General features: G+C 41.9%; 1 protein-coding gene across 1 annotated transcript in view; it reads left to right on the top strand.

Moving 5' to 3' along the window:
* Positions 1 to 14,082, top strand: part of LOC115475945 (lysosomal protective protein-like) — a 46,155-nt gene extending 32,073 nt beyond the window's left edge. The window contains exons 11-15 of the mRNA XM_030212026.1: positions 1,322 to 1,470; positions 2,263 to 2,338; positions 7,200 to 7,289; positions 9,941 to 10,042; positions 12,863 to 14,082. Coding sequence (XP_030067886.1) covers positions 1,322 to 1,470; positions 2,263 to 2,338; positions 7,200 to 7,289; positions 9,941 to 10,042; positions 12,863 to 12,946 — 501 coding nt within the window. The 3' untranslated portion in view covers positions 12,947 to 14,082. The remainder of the gene's footprint in view (positions 1 to 1,321; positions 1,471 to 2,262; positions 2,339 to 7,199; positions 7,290 to 9,940; positions 10,043 to 12,862) is intronic.
* The last annotated feature ends 8,663 nt before the right edge of the window (positions 14,083 to 22,745 follow it).

Genomic DNA, 22,745 nt, shown 5'->3' with positions numbered 1-22,745 from the left:
AGCGTTGGGCAAGAAGCTGCACCAAGTTGCACAGTCGGTTTTTTGTAACACTTCTGCAGTATCACTAACTGTCCAAGACTTTTAACATCTTTCTAAATGATACTGATTTAATGGAGGATGAAGTATTTTGTGTGACACATGTGCAAGATCATGGCACTTCCATTAGAGAATAATTAATGTGATCCGTGAGCTATCCTGCCTCCATTTTGAGATGGTTCAGATCTGAAGCTGTCGCTATAACCTCGACAGTAGTGTAAATGTGTGTAGTATGTGTGTGTATTCAAATCGTAAGCACGGGAGAGGCTGACTAAGATCCACAAATAAAAGGTATGCAAAACTGTGTAGATCGCACACAGATAATTTTTATTTATTTTATTTTATTGCATTTGTATCCCACATTTTCCCACCTATTTGCGGGCTCAGTGTGGCTTACAATACATTGTAATGATGGAAGTACAATTTGTTACAACACAATTATGGTTACATTTTGAGGAGTTAAGTTAGAACAAGGTCCAGGTATCGTTAAGGGGAGTAAAACAATGGAGAAAAACGATTGAACACTAAAGGGCAACAGAACATATTGCCTGACGTAACCACATTTCACCCAACCCTGGTCTGCAACTGGGGTAAAACTAACACATTAAAATCAACACGTGTATCAACAAACTGTTTTTCTATTAAAAGAAGAAACATAATTTTATTTAAAAAAATTATTAAACACAAGTGGAATAATACATAATTTTTTTTTTTTATTTGTACCCCGCACTTTTTCCCACTCATGGCAGGCTCAATGCGGCAGGCAATGGAGGGTGTTCCCCAGGACCAAAGTCCACCACCCTAACCACTAGGCCACTCCTCCACTTTGTGTTTAATTTTTTAAATGTTATGTTTCTCTTAATACATATCTCTTGTTGATACACACATTGCTTTTCATTTGTTAGCTTTACTCCTGTTGCAGCCCAGGGTTGGGTGAAATGTGGCCACGTCGGGCAATAAAGACTTGGAAAGTGGTGTAGGCCTTAATGGTTAGAGCAGTGTCCTGAGGAACCAGGTTTGATTTCCCACTGCATCTCCTTGAGACTCTGCTCAAATCACTTAGCCCTCCATTGCCTCAGGTACAAAATAAGTACCTGTATTTTCTACGTAAACCCCTTTGATTGTAACCACAGAAAAGGGGCTATATCGAATCCCATCCCCTTTTGTGTACTATTATCTTGTGTGTGATTTACACACTTTTCTAATGCATATTCAAAGTTCATTCGCATGGGAGGTGATAGTGTGAGATGCACATGTTCTTGGCATTACTTTTCACCACCCACAGAAGCTGCTGCATCTGGTAAAAACCCAGAAGAAAGTGCGACTGGATCCACCTTGCATTAACAGCACAGCCTCAAGAATCTTCTTGAATAACCCTTATGTGAGGAAAGCCTTGAATATACCTCCTGAGGTCCCAGAGTGGGAGATCTGCAGGTAAGGGCTGTTGAAAGAGGGCAAGAGAACTCTTTGGTGCTGTGTCCAGATGAATTTTGATAGCTACCCAAGTTATCCCAGCCCAGTCAGCAGAGTAAGGTTATTAACTGTTCAGTTTTGGTCAGGCTCAAGTTTTTGAGAAACTGATGGATGAGAGTTTTTTTTTTTTTATATAAACATGGTCTTCCAGATGGTTCCTTGTTATCTGGTCTTGAGGTTGCAAATGTAAGGAAACAGTATGTTGTCCATCCCTGCTCTGTGTATTTTTACTTAGTGGAGATTGGGTGGCAACATCGGTAATTGGGAAGCAAAGCCAATGCTGGGCAGACTTCTATGGTCTGTGACCTGAAAATGGCAAGGACAAATCAAGGTCAAGTATACATATAAAGTTATCACATACCAAGTGTATTATGTTGTTGGGCAGACTGGATGGACCATACAAGTCTTTATATGCCATCATCTACTATGTTACTACGTCACTATGAGGCGTATTTTCAAAGCACTTAGACTTACAAAGTTCCATGGAGGCATATTTTCAAAAGTACTTAGCCTCCCAAAGTTCCATAGAAACCTATGGAACTTAGCCTCCCAAAGTGCTTTGAAAATATGCCTCTATGTCTTTTTGGGGCTAGGTAAGGCAGTTCTTCATTTCGGAACAGAAACCGATTGAGTGCAGATCTCCAGTGGGGCCTGCCAACATAGTAAATGACGGCAGGTAAAGACTGCATGGTCTGTCCAACAGTCACATTCGCATGTCAACCTATAAAACTAGATATAAAACTTTTTTCACAGTTCTGAAGTGTACGAACATTACGGACGTGTAGTGACAGACGTGACCAAACAGTATCTGAAGCTGCTGAGCGCCTTGGTGAGTTCCCAGTAGGATTATAACTGGTTGAAGGAGAAGGTTAACAGCTGACTGGCTTTTCACACTGGAAACCTCCCCCCCCACTCCCCCCCCTGTGAAGGTCATGTTGGCACGTTAGATAATATCTAAAACACGGGGGGGGGGGGGGGGGATATGTATAGATATATACACACACACCTGATGGGAGGTGCTGTTTTTCCTCTAAAGATTTCACACTTCTGAAGCTCCAGATTATCTTCCATTACTAGATCTGTTTAGATATGTCGTCACTTTTTTATTCTCTGGAGCCAGAAACTTTGAATGTACTAACCATCTTTGGGAGAAGAGTGATCAACATTTTATTTTCCTGCTGACAAATCTCTCTTGTTTGTTTGGATTTTGCTCACACCTTTTTCAGTAGTAGCTCAAGGTGATTTACATTCAGGTACACTAACTCCATCCACTGAGTTACAGCAAGAACAGCAGTTTAAATTGGGACAAGCAAACCTGGCTCACACTGACATGTGCAGGTCATTGGGAAACTGTCAGCTTCTGTTTACTGGTGGAGACTTGGGGCTAGGTTAAGTGTGCTAATGCTATTAACACATCCCATTAAAGAGGATCCCTTGTAGAAAATGGGACCTGTGAGAACAAAGGATAACCAGATGAGAAGTGGGAACTGAGGGGGGTGTTTTTAGCGCGCGTTAAAAATAGGCAAACGCTAAAGACGCCAATGCATTCCTACGGAGCGTCTTTAACATTTAGCGCGTGCCTATTTTTAACGCACGCTAAAAACGCCAGCGCGCCCAAGTAAAAGACCCCCTGAATTAAGCTATTCAAAACTGACCAAGGACTCTCAATATTTATTTATTTAATACATTTATACCCCACATTTTCCCACTAGTTGCAGGCTCAATGTGGCTACAGTACAGAAAAGTACAATTAAACAATGTAAGAGTAAGGCAATGGACAAATAGGTATCATTTAAACAACAAAGATATCAAAGGATAATACAAGGTAATAGAGGCCATGAATCTTGCTGAAATCAGGGATAAGTAGGTTATGTTGAGTCTGGAGAGTAGGCCTTCTTCAACAGGATGGTCTTCTTTGTGGGTGGAGAGTTAGAGGCAGGGCCGGTCAAACCCGGTAAGCGGGGTAAGCGCCGCAGGGAGGCGTCAGCCTTCAAGGGCGCCGTGCTGCCATACCGCGCCGCCCTTGGTGCTTTAAATCTTTAATTTACCTCCGTTCCAGCAGCCGCGTCATTTGAAAGTCCTGCCCCGTCTCTAGCCTTCCCTCCCTTCGTGAGTTCGTTCCGCAGTCCCGCCTTCTGACGTCATTTCCTCGAGGGCGGGACTGCGGAACAAACTCACGAAGGGAGGGGAGACGGGGCAAGGCTTTCAAATGACGCGGCTGCTGGAACGGAGGTAAATTAAAGATTTAAAGCACCAAGGGCGGCGGGGGATGGGGGCGAAGGAGAATCGCTGGACAGGGGCAGGGTGGGAGAAGAGAAGGAGATGCTGGGGGGGCAGGGGCGCGCGGGTGACAACTCATAGTCTGCAGGGGAGCGCCAGAGACCCTAGGACCGGCCCTGGTTAGAGGAGTAGGGAGGGGTGAGTGGGAAGGATTGAGTGGGGGAAGGTGGGAGGGAGGGTTCTATAACTAACAAAAACTTAAAACTGTTTAAAAATTTGTAGGTTTCATGGATACTTGTTGCGGCATTGACTATTGTATTGCTGGATTTTTGCTTATGATGATCCAGAGGGTTGGTATATGTTTAGCACTATTTTATGCTTTATTTATGTTGATGTTTGGATTGATATGTATTTATGTTAATACTCAATAAAGACCTTTATAAATTAAAAAAAAACCAGGATCGTCTTCAATAATTTTCTAAAATTTAGATAGTTCTGAGTTGATTTTATGGATGTGGGTAGAGCATTCCAAAGTTGTGTGCCTATGAAGGAGAAGTTGGAGGCGTAGGTAGATTTGTATTTAAGGCCACTACAGTCTGGATAATGTAAATTTAGGTAGGTTCGGGTGACACTGGAACTATTTCTGAGTGGTAAGTCAACCAGATCTAGCATGTATTCGGGAACTTCACCATAAATGATCCTGTGAATCAAGGTATAAACCTTGAATATAATGCGTTCTTTGATGGGAAGCCAATGTAATTTTTCTCGAAGGGGCTTGGCAGATTCAAATTTAGATTTTCCAAAGATCAATCTCGCCGCTGTGTTCTGGGCCGTCTGAAGTTTCTTGACCTAGATGATCTTTGCAACCTGCATGGAATCCGTTACAATAGTCCAAATGGCTCAATACCATTGATTGTATGAAGTTGCGGGAAACATCTCGAGGGGAAAAAAAAGGTTTTATGCGTTTTAAGTCTCCACATCAAGTAAAACATTTTTTTTGTGGTGGAGTTTATTTGGGTTTCCAGGGTTAGGTGCCGATCAATTGTAACTCCCAGAAGTTTTAAGCTGTCCAAAATGGGTAAGGAATAGTTGGGAGCTTTTTAAAGTGGTAGGGTGCAGTTAAAACTTTTTTTTATTTGACGGTGACTTGACACGGTACCGTGTTTCGGCATGGGAGTGTTTGTTAAAATATTTGTCGTACACAAACTTTTTCTCAGATCTTAGTGGCGTCCATAAGCGACACAATTCTTTTTATCCATCAACGATCTTTTATCAAGACCAGCAAAGCTCCTGTTTTAAAGACACACCATTGAAAATACTTGTGTCTATTGAATATTTTTTATCAAGACTTTCTATGCTCCTATTTTAAAGACAAATTATTGAAAACATTTGCATACGATGAATATTTTAACAAAGACTTCTGAGACAGGCAGGCATGTGCCGAAACATAGTACCGTGTCGAGTCACTTTCAAATAAAAGTTTCAGCTGCTTATTGTGAGTTCTTGGTCTGTTTTGAACAGCCTGATTCAGTTCCCACTTGTCTGGTTGTGATTTATCATGTGGGACTTCGTTGTTCTTTCCTCTTTTGTGGTTTCTCTGTAACAAAGGATAAAACATTTTGCATGACAACACGTGCAAAATCATGGTATTTCAATTAGAGAAATGTTAAGTAGTAGAGGGAAACGGAGTCGGACTGATCATAAAGCTGTCAATATAATAAACATATGGACTCATTTTCAAAGCACTTGGGCTTATGAAGTTCCATAGGTTTCTGTGGGGCTCATTTTCAAAGTACTTTGTAAATCTAAGTACTACTACTACTACTATTTAGCATTTCTATAGCGCTACAAGGCATACGCAGCGCTGCACAAACATAGAAGAAAGACAGTCCCTGCTCAAAGAGCTTACAATCTAATAGACAAAAAATAAATAAAGTAAGCAAATCAAATCAATTAATGTGGACGGGAAGGAAGAGAGGAGGGTAGGTGGAGGTGAGTGGTTACGAGTCAAAAGCAATGTTAAAGAGGTGGGCTTTCAGTCTAGATTTAAAGGTGGCCAAGGATGGGGCAAGACGTAGGGGCTCAGGAAGTTTATTCCAGGCGTAGGGTGCAGCGAGACAGAAGGCGCGAAGTCTGGAGTTGGCAGTAGTGGAGAAGGGAACAGATGATAAGGATTTATCCATGGAGCGGAGTGCACGGGAAGGGGTGTAGGGAAGGACGAGTGTGGAGAGATACTGGGGAGCAGCAGAGTGAGTACTTTGAAAATACACCTCACAGTGTGTATGGTAGTATACTCTTAACAAATCCAGCCCTTAATTTGAATAGGAGCTGAATTAACTGATTGACAAGAGCAGGCCATCTTTTTTGTCTGCAACAGCAATGGGGTTTGTTCAGGTAGATTTATCTGAAGTCTGCACTGAGCCTGCTGTGCTTAATGCTCTGACCTGTAGAAATAGACTAAGCTACCTGTTTAGTCCCAATCTCGCCCTTGCATAAAATGAGATTGGAGGGAATAAGGAGCAGTAGAGGACACCGTAGTATGACTTCAATCAGTCGTCACTAGATTAAGTGACCAGGAAGGTAAATGTAAAGAGAGCATAAGACAGTCCTGGGCTGGAAAAATGGAGAGCTGCTTAAGGCCTTGGGTAATTGTACAGCGCTGCGTAACCCTAGTAGCGCTTTAGAAATGTTAAGTAGTAGTAGTAGTAGTACCTCTTGGTCACTCAAAGTATTTCTTGAGTTGTAGGCTTGAATAAGTGGTGAGGTTTTGTTTTTGGTCTGTGGTGTTCAGTATTCATAATATCAGAATGGCTACTACACTATTTCAGTTTATTAATCACACCAAGTAATTTCTCTTGGTTTTTTTTTTTTTTGGGGGGGGGGGGGCTTTTTCAGCAGGCTTCTGGGACTTGTTTTGGGTCGGGTGGGATGGCATCCTGTATTAAATACAGTACAACGCCAATTATCCGGACTACCCTCTGCAGGGGGTGGTCTGGATAATCATAAATCCGGATCGTTGGAAAAAACTTTGGAATATTAAAGTAGCTCACCAGAAGGATATGGCACTGTCTGGAGCTGGATAGAAAGACGGCCCGGCGAAGCTCCACTGAGCAGCTCAATCCTCATATTGATGCCACACATGGCAAGCAGGCAGTGGGCTTCTTTCTATCCACCTCCAGACGGTTCTGCATCCTTCTGGTGAGCAATTTTAATTTTTCAACTATCTGTGGGAAATGGAGACTAGTGGGTGGTGCTGATCTGGATGATCGGCATTCAGGTAATCGGGTGTTTTTACTGTGCTCTTGTATGTATGAGTGAATTTTCTTCCCTATCATAGTATTATAGTTCCTTTCCTTGCCATATTAGTCTGTAAACTGCTTGGTCCTACATGTCAGGTGGCATAGCAAATCCTGAATAAATAAATGAGATGTTAAACAATCTGCCCCTTGGGGGGTTGTCTTTCTCCTCAGACATACCGAATCTTGGTATATAATGGAGATGTGGACATGGCCTGTAACTTTCTTGGAGATCAGTGGTTTGTAGATGCATTACAGCAGAAGGTAAGAAGGATTCAGACTTTGAAATGTGCTGTTTTTTTCATCTGCCCAGTTATTTTGGGTTTTAAGTGAATTGCAGGAACTGTGGGTTTTTTTTTTTTTTAAACTTTTTTTTCATATAATAAACAGGTATAAGGAAATGCCTTCAAAGAACAACCATCCAATAACACAGTCCCACAGCCAGTTCATGTCACACCTTTACCTGGTTGTACCTCCAGTAGGGCACCTTTATTGACTGATACTTATATCCCACATAATCCAAATTCCAATTATTCAGTTCTATATGGCTTACGATAACAAGATAATAATATCATACAATATATTATTTCCAGCAAAATGAAGAACAGTATCAATATAGGAACTTTACAGATTAATGAGTTTAAGTGTGGAGGAGTGGCCTAGTGGTTAGGGTGGTGGACTTTGGTCCTGGGGAACTGAGGAACTGAGTTTGATTCCCACTTCAGGCACAGGCAGCTCCTTGTGACTCTGGGCAAGTCACTTAACCCTCCATTGCCCCATGTAAGCCGCATTGAGCCTGCCATGAGTGGGAAAGCGCAGGGTACAAATGTACCAAAAATAAAATAGATACTATTGGAGATTCTACATGGAATGTTGCTACTATTGGAGATTCTACATGGAATGTTGCTACTATTGGAGATTCTGCATGGAATGTTGCTACTATTGGAGATTCTACATGGAATGTTGCTATTCCACTAGCAACATTCCATGTAGAAGGCTGCGTAGGCTTCTGTTTCTGTGAGTCTGACGTCCTGCACATACGTGCAGGACGTCAGACTCACAGAAGCAGAAGCCTGCGCGGCCACATTGGTGATCTGCAAGGGCCGACTTCTACATGGAATGTTGCTAGTGGAATAGCATCTCAAATAGTAGCAACAGTGAAGGAGTGGCCTAGTGGTTAGGTTGGTGGACTTTGGTCCTGGGGAACTGAGGAACTGAGTTCGATTCCCGGCACAGGCAGCTCCTTGTGACTCTGGGCAAGTCACTTAACCCTCCATTGCCCCATGTAAGCCGCATTGAGCCTGCCATGAGTGGGAAAGCGCGGGATACAAATGTAACAAAAATAAAATAAATATAGGAACTTTACAGATTGAGTTTAAGTAGATCATAATGTTTTTCTATTCAGTGAGTTGTACAATTAGTGCAAGAAGTTTTGAAAAAGGAAGCCCTTTAGAAAATTTAAGGAATTGGTAAAGCACCTTTATCTCATTTGGCATGGAATTCCACCATTTTGAACCTAAGTGAGGAAAAATGCCTGTACAATGAGTCAGGGTCTTGAAATCCCTGTAACTGGTTCCTATTTCTGCTTCCCCACTACCCCCAATAATAACTGCTGCCTCCAGCCCCAACTGAAAATGTTGCAGGTCCGCTGTCCATAGATTGCAGAGTGAAGCAACACAAAAACCTGCAAATCAGCTACAGTGTCTGGCAGTGGAGGGATTTTGTGTTGCTGAGGTGACACTAGAATTTGAATATATATTTGTTTTGTTTGGCAAGTGAGATACCTGGGACTGATGTGTTGCATACAACTTTTTGATATGGGATAGGTAAATTCATACTAAACTTACAATTGAAAAATTTAAATATTTAGACTTGCTTGTTCAGCTGTGAATTTTAGTGTTCGGTGTGTCACATGCAGGAGTGTTGTCTGTCAGGTGTGTCACATCAGAAGAAAGGTTGAGAACTACTGACCTAGACAGATAAGTGTAACGAGTTAGAAAATAAAGGGACTAATTTTAGAGTTTTTGTGTACAAGTCAACAGTACGCAAATAGACTCAGCTAGGGTAGGAGTGAATAATTCCTCCAGGATACTCGCTAGGGCCTCACAAACAACACCTTTATTAATTATTACATTTGTCCCCCGCGCTTTCTCACTCTAAGCAGGTTCAATACGGCTTATATAGGAATAGGGATTACAGAGTATTTATTTGTTGCATTTGTATCCCACATTGATGGTGAAAATATAAGTTAAGTATAGCAGAATAACCAAAGAGATAAGTAGGTAGAGAAGGGCAAGGGTAAAGGGAGTAGGAGGGATATAAGCAAGGGTAGGTAAGCGTTGGAGGAGGGGGGTGGGATACGGGATAAGCATAAAGAATTTAGGTGGGGGGAGAAGTAGTGTAGGTCATTGTCTCCTGGATATGTGTTGGGTAATAGAGTTCATAGGATTAGTTTGGGCCATTAGCATAGGCTTGCTTGAACAGATGGGTGTTTAGTGATTTCCGGAAGGGTAGATAATCACTGGATGGGTCTGGGGAGGGCATTCCAGAGTTAGCTACCTAAGAAAGAGAAATTGGATCCATAATAGGATCCTGTTATGACCTATTAAAGTGGCTAATTTATTTATTTATTTATTACATTTGTACCCCGCGCTTTCCCACTCATCGCAGGCTCAATGCGGCTTACATAGTAACAAGAGAATACAATCAATAGTAACAGAATCAACAAAGGGGTATGTGATAGGACAAATGAACAAGGAGTAAATGGGATAGAAGAGATATGAGAGAAAGGATAGGGATAGGTAAGGCGGTGGAGCGATTAAGGAGAGGATGGGAAGAGCATGGAGGGTAAGAAGGTTGAACCTTTTCAGACGGCCCTTTTTAAATCAAGGCTTCTGTGTTGTCTTCTGATCCAGCTGCAGGTGACCCGCAGAGCTTGGCTCTACAATGATGGGAACAGTGAACAGGTTGGAGGGTTTGTGAAGGAATTCTCCAATATTGCTTTCCTGACCATCAAGGTAAGTGTTTATATGCTTTTTCTTTTTTTTCTTTTTTGCCAGTGTGGTCTGGAGCGATTCGTTCTACAAACTAAACTACTCTCTTCTAACATCTTTTGTGAGAAGATACCAGTCTCAACTATCTGACCTTCGCTAATTCAACCATCCTGCATATCTGACAGTCTCCCCCCCCCCCCCCCCCCCCCCCCGGTGATGTCATCGCATTGCCGTTAAGAAGTGCGCAGGTTCTCTTCCCGTTTTCCGGCTTCACACGCTACAGGGAAGCCATGTTTGATCGATTGCTGGTTAGTGTTAATAAACAATATTTTAACTACAGATACCCTAGGCCTGTTCTCTATGCATAAAGTTTAATAGTTTATAAGATTTGATCCTACCACCTTTCTCACAAAATCAAAGTGGTTTACAGTAAAATTTAAAAGAATAGAGAAAAAGTGCCATAAAATGATAGAGCGTCCGCTACTAGACCGAACATTCAGCCTCTTGGAAAAGACAGAAGTCTATCGGTAATGCCCATATTGCATTCTTTCCCTTAAACCAGTCCAAGTACTCATAAAAGCTTTCTGAAAAGAATTTTCAATTTCCCCTTGAATCCTTTCAACGAAGTCTCCAAGCGCAATTCCTCAGGCAAAAGATTCCATTGAACAGGCGTCTGCCAAAAAAAGCCCTACTCCTAGTAACCGTCTGGCGTGCACATATGTTATTTAGAATTGTGAGCTGATTAGCCACCCCCGACCTCAACACCCAACTGTAACAAAGACTTCAACAAGGGGGGAAATCCCCTCGTATAAGACCTGATGCACAAATGTTAAAATCGTATACGTTGCCCCATATTCAACTGGCAACCAATGGAATTGTTTATATAATGGAGTCGCATGTTCTCTACAACCCCCACCCCATCCCTTATAGCACAGTTTTGCAGTGTCCTCAATTGCTGTAACAAATATTGAGGCAATCCATAGTCCAATCTAGATAGTACAAACGAACGCAATAAAACATGCAAGGAGACTGGATCAAAAAAATACCCTTGATGCTCTAAGCGTTCACAAGGTAGCAAACACAAAAGCTGGGGGACAATAAAGCCACATTAAAAAAAAAAAACCGTGGCCCATTAACCCTAACCACTAATATTTCTGTGTATGCTTAAAGGGCATGTTTGTTTGTTTTTTTTACCTTTTTAAACCTGATTGAAATATAACTGCCAAGCCCCCCCCCCCCCCCCCCCCTTACCTCTGCTCCCTCTGCGAGTCTCAGCATTTTTTAAGGGGTTACCATTGTTTTCCATATTATCCGACAACAGCTCGGTCCCATTTATGTCGGATAACCAAGACTGTTCAGTAGATGTAAAGAATGTTGCAGTAGTTTTCCAGGATAATACAGATCTTTGGTTTATTATGACAAATGAAACACTTAAGTTTTTATTTTATTTTATTTATCATTTTACTTAATTACATTCACATTTATCACATAAATGTAAGGAAATACAGAAATATAAAAAGGAAAACATTTTCTCCCAACAATATATATTTACATAATTGTCCACAATTGGAAGATCCAAGATCAGGAAAACAATCTTAAAGAAAATAAGAAACTCAAAATGGTTACACTTCACATTTTCCGAGGGAGGAAGGTTAATCGGTTATTGCAGCCGGTACAGTGGTAACTGAAGGAAGTTGCTGCAGAGGATTCTTCATCTGTTTCCACAAACTCTTATAATTTCTTAGGTTCAAACAAATAAGTAATAAGGAAATAAAACACTTACAAGGGAATCGCGCTAGGAAGGTCCCACCTAGGGCAATGATTCCTGGCTTAAAAGCCAAGACCTCACACCTCCCAGTCTGCGATTCCCTTGATGTGTCAGGAAATATATGCATCTTTGAACCCAAAAAACTATCAACCATGTATCGGAAATACAATTTCAAAACATTGTTCCTATCTAAATCAAAGACGAAAGTCACTAATAATATAACTCTATCGATAACTTCTGAATTTTCCAAAATGTCGGTTAAACTTACATCTCTTTTCTCTGATAAAGAAGATTTTAAAGGAAATATTTTAGTCACCAAAAGGTGGCTATCAGAAGGTATTAGCAAAGTATCAGAGAAATATTTCTTCAAGAATTCAGTAGCTAATATATAGGATATTATAGGTAAATTTATCATTCTCAAGTTATTTTCCCTTAATTGGTTCTCCAGAAATTCCAATTTTTACAAGAAAGATAACTATTCTTCATTACCAAATTGTCTGATTTTCATAGAGAAGCCATAAAGTCTCTATTTTTATATCTTGGACTTCCACTTTGTTAGATAAGTATTAATATAAATTCTTTAACTTAGTGAAAAATTTTAAACATCTGAAGAAGAGAGTTATTCACATTCTGCTGCAGTTCCTATAGTACGTCCATTATGACATTATTGGCTTCACCAAATCCAATTTCTCCACAGACACCACTCCAGACTCACAGAAACAGAAGCCTGCGCAGCCTTCTACATGGAATAGCAACATTCCATGTAGAATCTCCAATAGTAGCAACATTCCATGTAGAATCTCCAATAGTAACAACAGAATCTCAATAGTAGCAACATTCCATGTAGAATCGCCAATAGTATCTATTTTATTTTTGTTACATTTGTACCCTGCGCTTTCCCACTCATGGCAGGCTCAATGCGGCTTACATGGGGCAATGGAGGGTTAAGTGACTTGCCCAGAGTCACAAATATTTATTTTGTAGTTCTTATTGGTTTATTGTACATTGTTCTGATTTTTGTTTGAAGAGTGGTGATACCAAGTTTTTATTAAACTAAACTAACTCTCCTTTCACAGGGAGCTGGTCACATGGTACCAACTGATAATCCCAGAGCTGCCTTGACCATGTTCACCCGTTTCCTGAAGAAGCAGCCATTCTAAAGAGCGTAGATGCTGAGACAGTGCTGGAGACCATGATTACCAGGCTGCCTCTCCAGTTCTGCTTAAATTTCATCTCCTCTTCAGCTTGTTGGGGGTCACTCAACTCACCACCTGCAGTCTGAGAAGTGTACTTCCAACAGAGGTCCAATACAGCCATGCTGTGTAAAACAGAATGAGACAAGATTGTCGAAACACTGGTCAAGGCCGAGGAACCTTTAACCCTATTTACATTTTTCATCATTTTTGATGGAGGTATACAGAATTCGTAACAGAGTGGATTGGTTTCAGCTGCTACACTGTACTGTATTCATGATGCTTCTGCAGGGGAATACACGATGCAGCTGTTACTCAGTCTGAATTAAAATACGGGTACCAAAATAGAAAAAAAAGAGATGCCAGGCTTCATTTGAAGTGGAAGCAGGGACCTCTGAGCTGAGAACGCACATGCTGAAGTCTGGGGTTGTTGTCTGTATAAACATATCTGATTTTAGGAATACAATATAGTGAAGAGAACTTTAATGATAGTTTGGGCCTAAATGGAATTCAGAAGCCATGACTCTAGGTGGGTTAAGGATGTAGTAGTATCTGTGTAGGTCAGGGGATGGAGGATTAAGGGGGCTTGTGGGAAAGGGATCCTAGTTGGGAATTGTTGGGATAGAATCTTCAGCCCTCATTTGCTTTCCTGAACAGTTAAACAGGCCATCGCTTTAACTAACATACAGAAATGCAGTGCATTTAAAATGTTGTGTGTGGCTCACTCCAATCTTGAAATACAAAGGAGGCAATTTTCCTCTTGAAGTGTTTTACTGCATGCTTGCTTTGAGGTGTAGCTTCCTGCTAGGCACTTCAACTGCATGTTCAAGTGAAATGAATAACCCGAGCTCCATGATCTGTGTGACACTGTTTCTAACCTTGAACTTACAGAGGGCACACACACACCAATGCTTGCATCCAGGATGCTGAGTGCACAAGCGATATAAAAATAACCTTTTGCTGCTGAGCTCTGCTTCCATGAAGGAAGATTGAAACAGGCTTCTGCTTTTTATTTTGAGCAGGGAAAAATAATTTGCCTTGAATGGTGAAATTTCTTTAATTTTAAAAATTACGGGATCTCAATAAAAGAGGTGCAAAATCAATTTGTGGCTTTTGGTTTTTATTTTTTTTGCTCTGTGACTGCAGTTTTATTGACCTGCCTCTAGTATCAGGACTTCCTTTCCACCATCTTGAATACAGTGGTCAGACAGCATGGGATTCCTCTGTCCAGTTCAACTGTCTTTGGGATCCAGAACTGCTGTATATGGATAGTAGCTGTAGCCAGGATGCTCATTGCAGCATTATGCTGCTTAATTTGTTAAAATCCTTTATTTTTATGGAACTTATTTTTTTTTAATGGAGGCCTCCTGGTGCAGTCAGTTCGCTTGCCTGCTGTGCACATACCCTGGGATTTCTGTCAAGTAACCAGCCTCTGGCCACCTCGGCCATCTGTTCACTTTTGGTTGGTAAAGAGTACCCAGCCTTAGCTGGAGGCTAAAGATATTTGGAGAAACCACCCTGCTAAGTCTGCCAAGAGACCAGTCACACAAGTGGCAGTCCCCTCTAAGTTATTTTCAACTTGCTTACAGCCACTTGTACTAAGGTAGACATCTAGGAGGAAAAGATTGTAGAGCTAAGCAGTTGGTGTGGATGGGAATGTTGAACGTTGAGTCATGCGTTTGATATACTGCCTTCTGTGGTACAACCAACGCTGTTTACGTATTATTATATACTAGTAAAAAAGGCCCGTTTCCGAAACCAATGAAACGGGCGCTAGCATGTGGTTTTTTTTGTGTGTGTGGGTTGTGGCCCTCAAGGATTGGAAAGGAAGTAGCACTAACTGAATTTTTTATCAGACCTGATAGACCTACCACCCAGGAATGCCAAAAGATCATCCCGCACATTCCTTAACCTGCACTTTCCTAACTGCTAAGGTCTATAATACAAACTAATGCACGCGTCAAACTTTACCTACTTGAGCGCACAGTTATGGAACGCATTGCCGCGCAACTTAAAAACGATCTACGAACTAACGGACTTCCGCAAACTACTGAAGACCCATCTCTTTAACATGGCATACCACAGAAATCAACCAATGTGAATATACCCAACTCCCCCACATATAGACAGAACTACATAACTACCGCGGGAGGTGGTGGAGATGAAAACGGTAAAGGAATTCAAACGTGTGGGATATGCATAAAGGAATTCTATGCAGTAGGAATGGATCCTCAGAAGCTTAGCTGAAATTGGGTGGCGGAGCAAGTGGGGGAAGAGAGGTTGGTGGTTGGGAGGCGAGGAAAGTGGAGGGCAGACTTATACGGTCTGTGCCAGAGCCAGTGCTGGGAGGCGGGACTGGTGGTTGGGAGGCGGGAAATACTGCTGGGCAGACTTGTACTGTCTGTGCCCTGAAAAAGGCAGGTACAAATCAAGGTAAGGTATACACATATGTTTGTCTTGTTGGGCAGACTGGATGGACTGTACAGGTCTTTTTCTGCCGTCATCTACTATGTTAACACTGTCGGCATGTCTTCCAGCACTTGGATTTAGGCAAGAGGTTAAAAATGGATACAGCGGGATCTTCCTGGATTTCATAAAAAAACTTTTAAAACTTCATTTTTTTTGGCAGTCCTTTAGATATGGGCATTTACATCTGTTCGCCAAAATTTTTTTTGTTTTCTCTGTTGATTGTAGTTAACGCTGGAGATTATTGATTATCCGCCCTGACCCTCCCATTTGCGCACAATCTCGTCCACCTTAAAAGGGGTGAGCCCCCATACTGCCGTAAAAAGACAGGTACAAATCAAGGTAAGGTATACATAAAAAGTAGCACATATGAGTTTATCTTGTTGGGCAGACTGGATGGACCGTGCAGGTCTTTTTCTGCCGTCATCATCTACTATCTCCTTGATGCTAGCAGCAATAGATTAATCTGTTGCAGTAATGGTAAGATGCTTGAACAACTGGGCAGGTGATGGAAGGATGTTGCAGATGATAGGAGTGTGAGCAGTCTGCCACATCAATGGCAGATAAGACACATGCTGTCATTTTAAGGTGCTTCATTTAAATCCAAAAGCAGCTTCTGCAGTTGAATTTGGTTGCCAGTTGTCTTCTAAGGTGGGTTAAGTTTTTACATATGGATACTAGTATTACCGGTACAGATTGTGTTCCATCTAGTTGGAACAGCCTGATAAAGGTAGTCGTAGGGGTTCCTTTTACTAAGGTGCACTGAACAATGGCTGCACTAGTATAGATGCGTGTTTCGGATGCGCACGGATCCATTTTTCAGTGTGCCTGTAACAATGTTTTGGGGGTTTTTTTTTTGCCAAAAATGGATGTGCGACAAAATAAAAATTAGCACGCATTCATTTTGGGTTTGATAACTTACCGCCACCCATTCACTTAGCGATAAGGTCTCACGCATTAACTGCACGGTAATCGTCTACACTTGTACAATGCTGATTACTGCCCAGTTAGTGCTGTGCGCCGGAAAATAAAACCTCTTTTCTGGTGCGTGTAAAAAAAAAAAATGAAATTACCACCTGGGCCACACAGTAGCCGGGCGGCAGTTTCAAATTGACGCACATTGTGCGGGCGCCCCTTAAGCTTTTTAGAGAATGACACAGGTGGCAAAGTTTGTCCCTGTGTGCCCACATCCCCATGTGATTCTCTAATTAGGAGATCTCTCTTTTTTTTTTTTTTTTCCTGCCTCATGAACTTAAGTACATAAGCACCGCCATACTGGGAAAAGACCAAGGGTCCATCGAGCCCAGCATCCTGTCTCCGACAGCGGCCAATCCAGGCTTCAAGAACCCGGCAACCCCCCCCCCCCCCCCCCCAAAAAAAAAAAAAAAAAAAAATTAATAATGTTCAATGGCCTTTTCCCTCAGGAATCTGTCCAAACCCCCTTTAAATTCCGTAAGGCCAGCTGCTGTCACTACATTCTCCGGCAACGAGTTCCAGCTCTAATTACACGGTAAGAAAAACTTTCTCCGATTAGTTTTAAATCTACCATATTCTAGCTTCATCTTGTATCCCCTGGTTTTGTTGTTGTTTGAAAGTGTAAACAAACGCTTCACATCTGTCCGCTCGAATCCGCTCATTCTATCTAACTTTAAAATGATACAAACCAAAAGGCTAGTGCTCATTGTTGCTTATAAATATGTTAGATTCCTGCATCAGCTTCAATGTTCTTTAGGTTCCCGCTTCTGACGTGCTTAGTAATTAAAAATTGGCAGCTATGCCTGTAGTGATGGTAATGTTTCTTTAGCGACTTAGAAAACTTTAAACAGTTTATTTGCAGATGATATAGTTTCCCTTGTAAATTAAACTTTATTGGCCCTTCACTATAAACAAATGCAGCAATCTAAATGTTCTGTAAGAAATCCTTGTCTTTAAAGTATTAGTAATTGCTGGCGTAATAACCAGGAAAAAGAGATGGCTTGCTATCTTTTTCTCTTCTCCTCTTACCTCTCCAAGACAAGAGAGGTGTGGTAGCCGTGTTAGTCCACTCTTAAAGGTTATCAATAGAAATCAAACAAAATAAAACATGGAAAAGAAAATAAGATGATACCTTTTTTATTGGACATAATACATTTCTTGATTAGCTTTCGAAGGTTGCCCTTCTTCGTCAGATCGGAAATAAGCAAATGTGGTAGCAGATAGTATATATAAGAGAATATTTTGACACACAACAAACAGGACTTAATAAGGATCTGGGTTTTCTAACTCATTATAAACCATAAAGCTGTATTTCTCTGTTTATTACCCTCCTCTCACCTACCAACACCCATCCTGTTAGAATATCAATGAAATGCTTTGATGTCCCCATGCATACCCCCACCCTCCCACTCTGTCAGACTGTCAAAGTAATGCTTGAATGTTTTCACTTATATACACTGTCAGCTAGCACATTTGCTTATTTCCGATCTGACGAAGAAGGGCAACCTTCGAAAGCTAATCAAGAAATGTATTAAGTTATGTCCAATAAAAAAGGTATCATCTTATTTTCTTTTCCGTGTTTTATTTTGTTTGATTTCTATAGATTCTACATGGAATGTTGCTATTCCACTAGCAACATTCCATGTAGAATCTCCAATAGTAGCAACATTCCATGTAGAATCTCCAATAGTATCTATTTTACTGTCATAGTAATGCTTGAATGTTTTCACTTATATACACTGTCAGCTAGCACATTTGCTTATTTCCGATCTGACGAAGAAGGGCAACCTTCGAAAGCTAATCAAGAAATGTATTTATTATTTAACATTATTTAAACAAGCATTTCACTTGCAATAGGAAAAATTCTGCTATATGATCTTATACAAAAAGAAGAAGAATTATAAGAAATTATTTCTATAGCTTCATAAAAGTCCACTAATGGAGTTCAAAAGTCCTATTCTGGAGAAAATAAAGAAATGTATTAAGTTATGTCCAATAAAAAAGGTATCATCTTATTTTCTTTTTCATGTTTTATTTTGTTTGATTTCTATTGATAACCCTCCAAGACAGAATTCCATATTCTTGTGTAAATGTATATGCGTGTTTTGAACCAACTTGCTGTCACAGACTCACCATTTTTACAGCTGCTTCCACCCTAGTACTGTCCATCAGTCTAGTGTGACCAGCTTTAGTTTTCCCAAGACTTGGAGTTTCAAAAGCGAAGGGCCCCAGTCTGAGAAAAACCACAGACTGCATTGTAAGCTTTACAGATTTCACCAAAAGTTCATGTGAGAAAGGAGTTGCACTAATTTCAGAATTAATGCTTGTGCTGAAGGAGGCGTGATGTCACTTAGACCTGTCTTCTGCCACAAAGTTGATTTATTGTGACTTTATGAAGAGATTTGCGACAAGGTGCTATATAGTTGAACATTTTGGCCTTTTGTTTAGGATGAGAGACCCATGTGGCATAGCAGAAATCTTAACATTCACTCAGTCCTTGAACTTCAAATGCATGTGTTTGTTCAATGAAAGGAGCAATCAGGAAAGCATAGATCATAAAATGCCCCCAAACTGCAATTAAAATTTTTTTTAATTAATATTTACAATACACAAAACACATAGAAAAGCTTCCAAATCAGGAGTGGAGGAGTGGCCTAGTGGTTAGGGTGGTGGACTTTGGTCCTGGGGAACTGAGTTCGATTCCCACTTCAGGCACAGGCAGCTCCTTGTGACTCTGGGCAAGTCACTTAACCCTCCACTGCCCCGTGTAAGAGCTGCATTGAGCCTGCAATGAGTGGGAAAGCGCGCGGTACAAATGTAACAAAAATAAAATAGATACCATTGGAGATTCTACATGGAATGTTGCTATTCCACTAGCAACATTCCACGTAGAAGCCTGCGCGGCCACATTGGTGATCTGCAGGGGCCGACTTCTACATGGAATGTTGCTAGTGGAATAGCAACATTCCATGTAGAATCTCAAATAGTAGCAACAGTGGAGGAGTGGCCTAGTGGTTAGGGTGGTGGACTTTGGTCCTGAGGAACTGAGTTCGATTCCCACTTCCGGCACGGGCAGCTCCTTGTGACTTTGGGCAAGTCACTTAACCCTCCATTGCCCCATGGAAGCCTCATTTGGGAAAGCGCAGGGTACAAATGTAACAAAAAAAAAATCATATGCTATAATTGGGTTGTTGTAGAAATAAGAACAGTGCTTCTATACAACCAACTGACTGTTTACTATCTGTCCCTCGTCATTAATCTTATTATCTCTCCAGTGGCTTCTAATCACTGGAAATTCTTCAACAGACATGAGTTTAGTCCAAATCAGATTCTTAGATTATTAAATTCAGTTGGCTTCAGGAAGTGTCATTTGCTTATCTAGCAGTGGTTGCATGTTTTCCCTGAATGAAACCTGTTTTAAGAAAATAAGGTTTGACTTGCTTGAAATATCGCTGCCAAAGTTAAGTAGCCTTATTGTGCATCTCAAAAGCAAAAAGGATTTTTATATAAAACAAGTAAAAGTAAAAAATGATTTATATAGAAAATATAATCGTCAATTACGGGTAGATCAATGAAGATTTGTTCAGCGCCATTAGCATAGGGGACGCTGCTCCCAAATGGTTATGCTGACAGTTACTCTGAAGATCCCCGTTAGGAAGGAAATGAAGTAAAAGTGAAGATTCAGTTGCAAATGGTGGTTGGACTGTGTACATGTTATGTGGAGGGGCATAATCGAATGCGAACGCCTATCTTCATGGGCGTCTGTCCGAAAACGGGTACGTGAATAGGCGGGACAGACCGTATTTTTGAAAAAATGGACGTTTTTGAGCTGGACGTTTGTTTTTTTTTAGCGATAATGGAAAAAAAAAACGACCAGATCAAAAACGTCCTAATCCGAGCCATTTGGTCATGGGAGGGGCCAGGATTCGTAGTACACTGCCCCCCCTGATATGCCAGGACACCAACTGGGCACCCTAGAGGTCAGTGTGGTGGACTTCAGAAATAGTTCCCACATGCATAGCTCCCTTACCACGGGTGCTGAGCCCCCAACCCCAAAACCCACTACCCACAAATGTACAACACTACCATAGCTCTTAGGGGTGAAGGGGGCACCTACATGGGGGTACAATGGGTTTTGGAGACCTCCCATTTACCAGCACAAGTGTTATAAGTAGGAGGGGATGGGCCTGGGTCCACCTGGCTGAAGTGCACTGCGGTACCCACTAAAAGTGCACCAGGGACCTGCATACACGCAGGCCTCTAGGACTTGTTGCTGCTATATAACCTTGGCACACCAGTTGACACCTGAAGACTAAGCTCTCCGAAAACGTCCTTTATTGGAATAAGCACATTTACTCACAGTTAACTGCAGATCACAGGTTGTGCCCCACTGGCAAAGAGTCTTCCTGGTACTGAGATGAGCAGTAGGTCAGAGCTGGCAGAATGGTGTACAATGCCCTCTTTCAGCCACATTCAAGGTAAGAACTAAGTTCTGTAACGTGGCTAACATGTGAAAGGGAGCTAAAACTGGCTTACAAAAATGGCCACTACCTCATGGACTACCGGAAACAAAACAGGGCACACTCTGACCCAGTAAGCAGGGGGGGAAAACATCATGGGAGTAGAGCCTACCAACATCGTGAGCATTTGCCACAAGCTAGTGGAATCACGGAGCCCAATACCCTACCCCCACCACAATGCATTGCTGATGTGACTCTGCAGTGCGCATACCAGAAAAGGTGTCCCACTCACCCGAGAGCCACATCAGAACCAGGGAAAGGCTGTCACAGGATCGAACACATTCTGCTGTCATGGAGGTGGGTACGGCATTTGAGGCTGGCATACAGGCTGGAAAAAAAGTTTTTAAAGTGGGGGGGGGGGGGTTTGTGGGAGGGGGTTAGTGACCACTGGGGGAGTCCAGGGAGGTCATCCCCGATTCCCTCCAGTGGTCATCTGGTCAGTTGGGGCACTTTTTTGGGACTTGTTCGTGAAAAATAAGGGTCCAAAAAAGTGACCCAAAATCACGGTAAAAACGCCTCTTTTTTTCAATTATCAGCTAAAGATGCCCATCTCTCCTTGGCTGCTAACCACGCCCCAGTCCTGCCTCCGACACGCCCCCATCAACTTTATTCGTTTACGCGACGGAGTGCAGTTGGAAACGCCCAAAATCAGCTTTCGATTATACCAATTTGGGCGCCTTTGCGAGAAAAACGCCCATCTCCCGATTTGGGTCGAAATATAGGCGTTTTTCTCTTTCGATTATAAGCTGGAGAGTGTGATGATTGGGACAAGAGTAAATGACTTAAGAAAATAGTCGCCATCGGAAGTCCGTTTGGGGGAGCGGCTGCTCCCCTGGCGACCCACCTAGCTATGCCTCTCTGTTGGATTGCAACTCATGCAATGAGTTCATCTTATTAGGTAGACTGGATGGACCATGCAGATTGGTGGGAGGCGGGGCTGGTGGTTGGGAGGCGGGGATAGTGCTGGGCACAGATCGGGGTAGGGTGTACACGGAAAGTAGTACATATGAGTTGGTCTTGTTGGGCAGACTGGATGGACCGTGCAGGTCTTTTTCTGCCGTCATCTACTATGTTACTTAAGAAAATGATAAGCATTATCAACATGTTGGTTCAGTTTGATATCCTTATTCATTTCTGTGGCCCATTTGTCATTGCTATGATAGATCCCATGACACAGACCCAGTGAACAGTGCATATTCTAAGCATTGATCCACTTCATTTTGTGTTCACTTGCTCTTTAAAAGTATTGGTGCCGGTTCAGTGACCCAAACTGATGCTTTTTATCTGGGTATATGACAATAATTGTTCTTAAGGATGAAGTACACAAGTGTAGGAATGAGTCACCACCCTTACCTTTGATGGAATGAAATGATGAATTGGAGGAAAATCCTGTGACAGCTTTGAGACATGATGTCCCAGGACAAGCAGGGAGGGTAGGATGTAGCCCTATCATAAGATCAGGTGATCTGCTAGCATCCTCGGTCTCCCAAACAGCCAGGAGCTGAACTTGGTTTCTGAAGTGCCAGAAATTAGGTGGATCTTGTGAAGTCCAATATTGCATAATACACTTCCAAGCCACCAGGCACAGTTCCTGTTTGCATTGTTATACACCATAGTCCAATCATTGCAGTGATGGTTCCAAACCAGGAGCCACACATCAGGGCTTCTTCTAAGACACAACAATTTGCTCTAAGACTATTTGATAGGTGTCACCATTGTGCAATGACTAACGGAGACCCCAGCAAGAACCATGAGTGCTGCCTCCATAGGATCACAAGCTCTGATCAACCCAAGGGGTGGAAGAC

Source organism: Microcaecilia unicolor, chromosome 8, assembly GCF_901765095.1.
Source record: "Microcaecilia unicolor chromosome 8, aMicUni1.1, whole genome shotgun sequence".
Classification (NCBI taxonomy): Eukaryota; Metazoa; Chordata; class Amphibia; order Gymnophiona; family Siphonopidae; genus Microcaecilia; species Microcaecilia unicolor.
The sequence above is the reverse complement of the archived record's forward strand: the minus strand, read 5'-3'. Positions and strand labels throughout refer to the sequence as shown.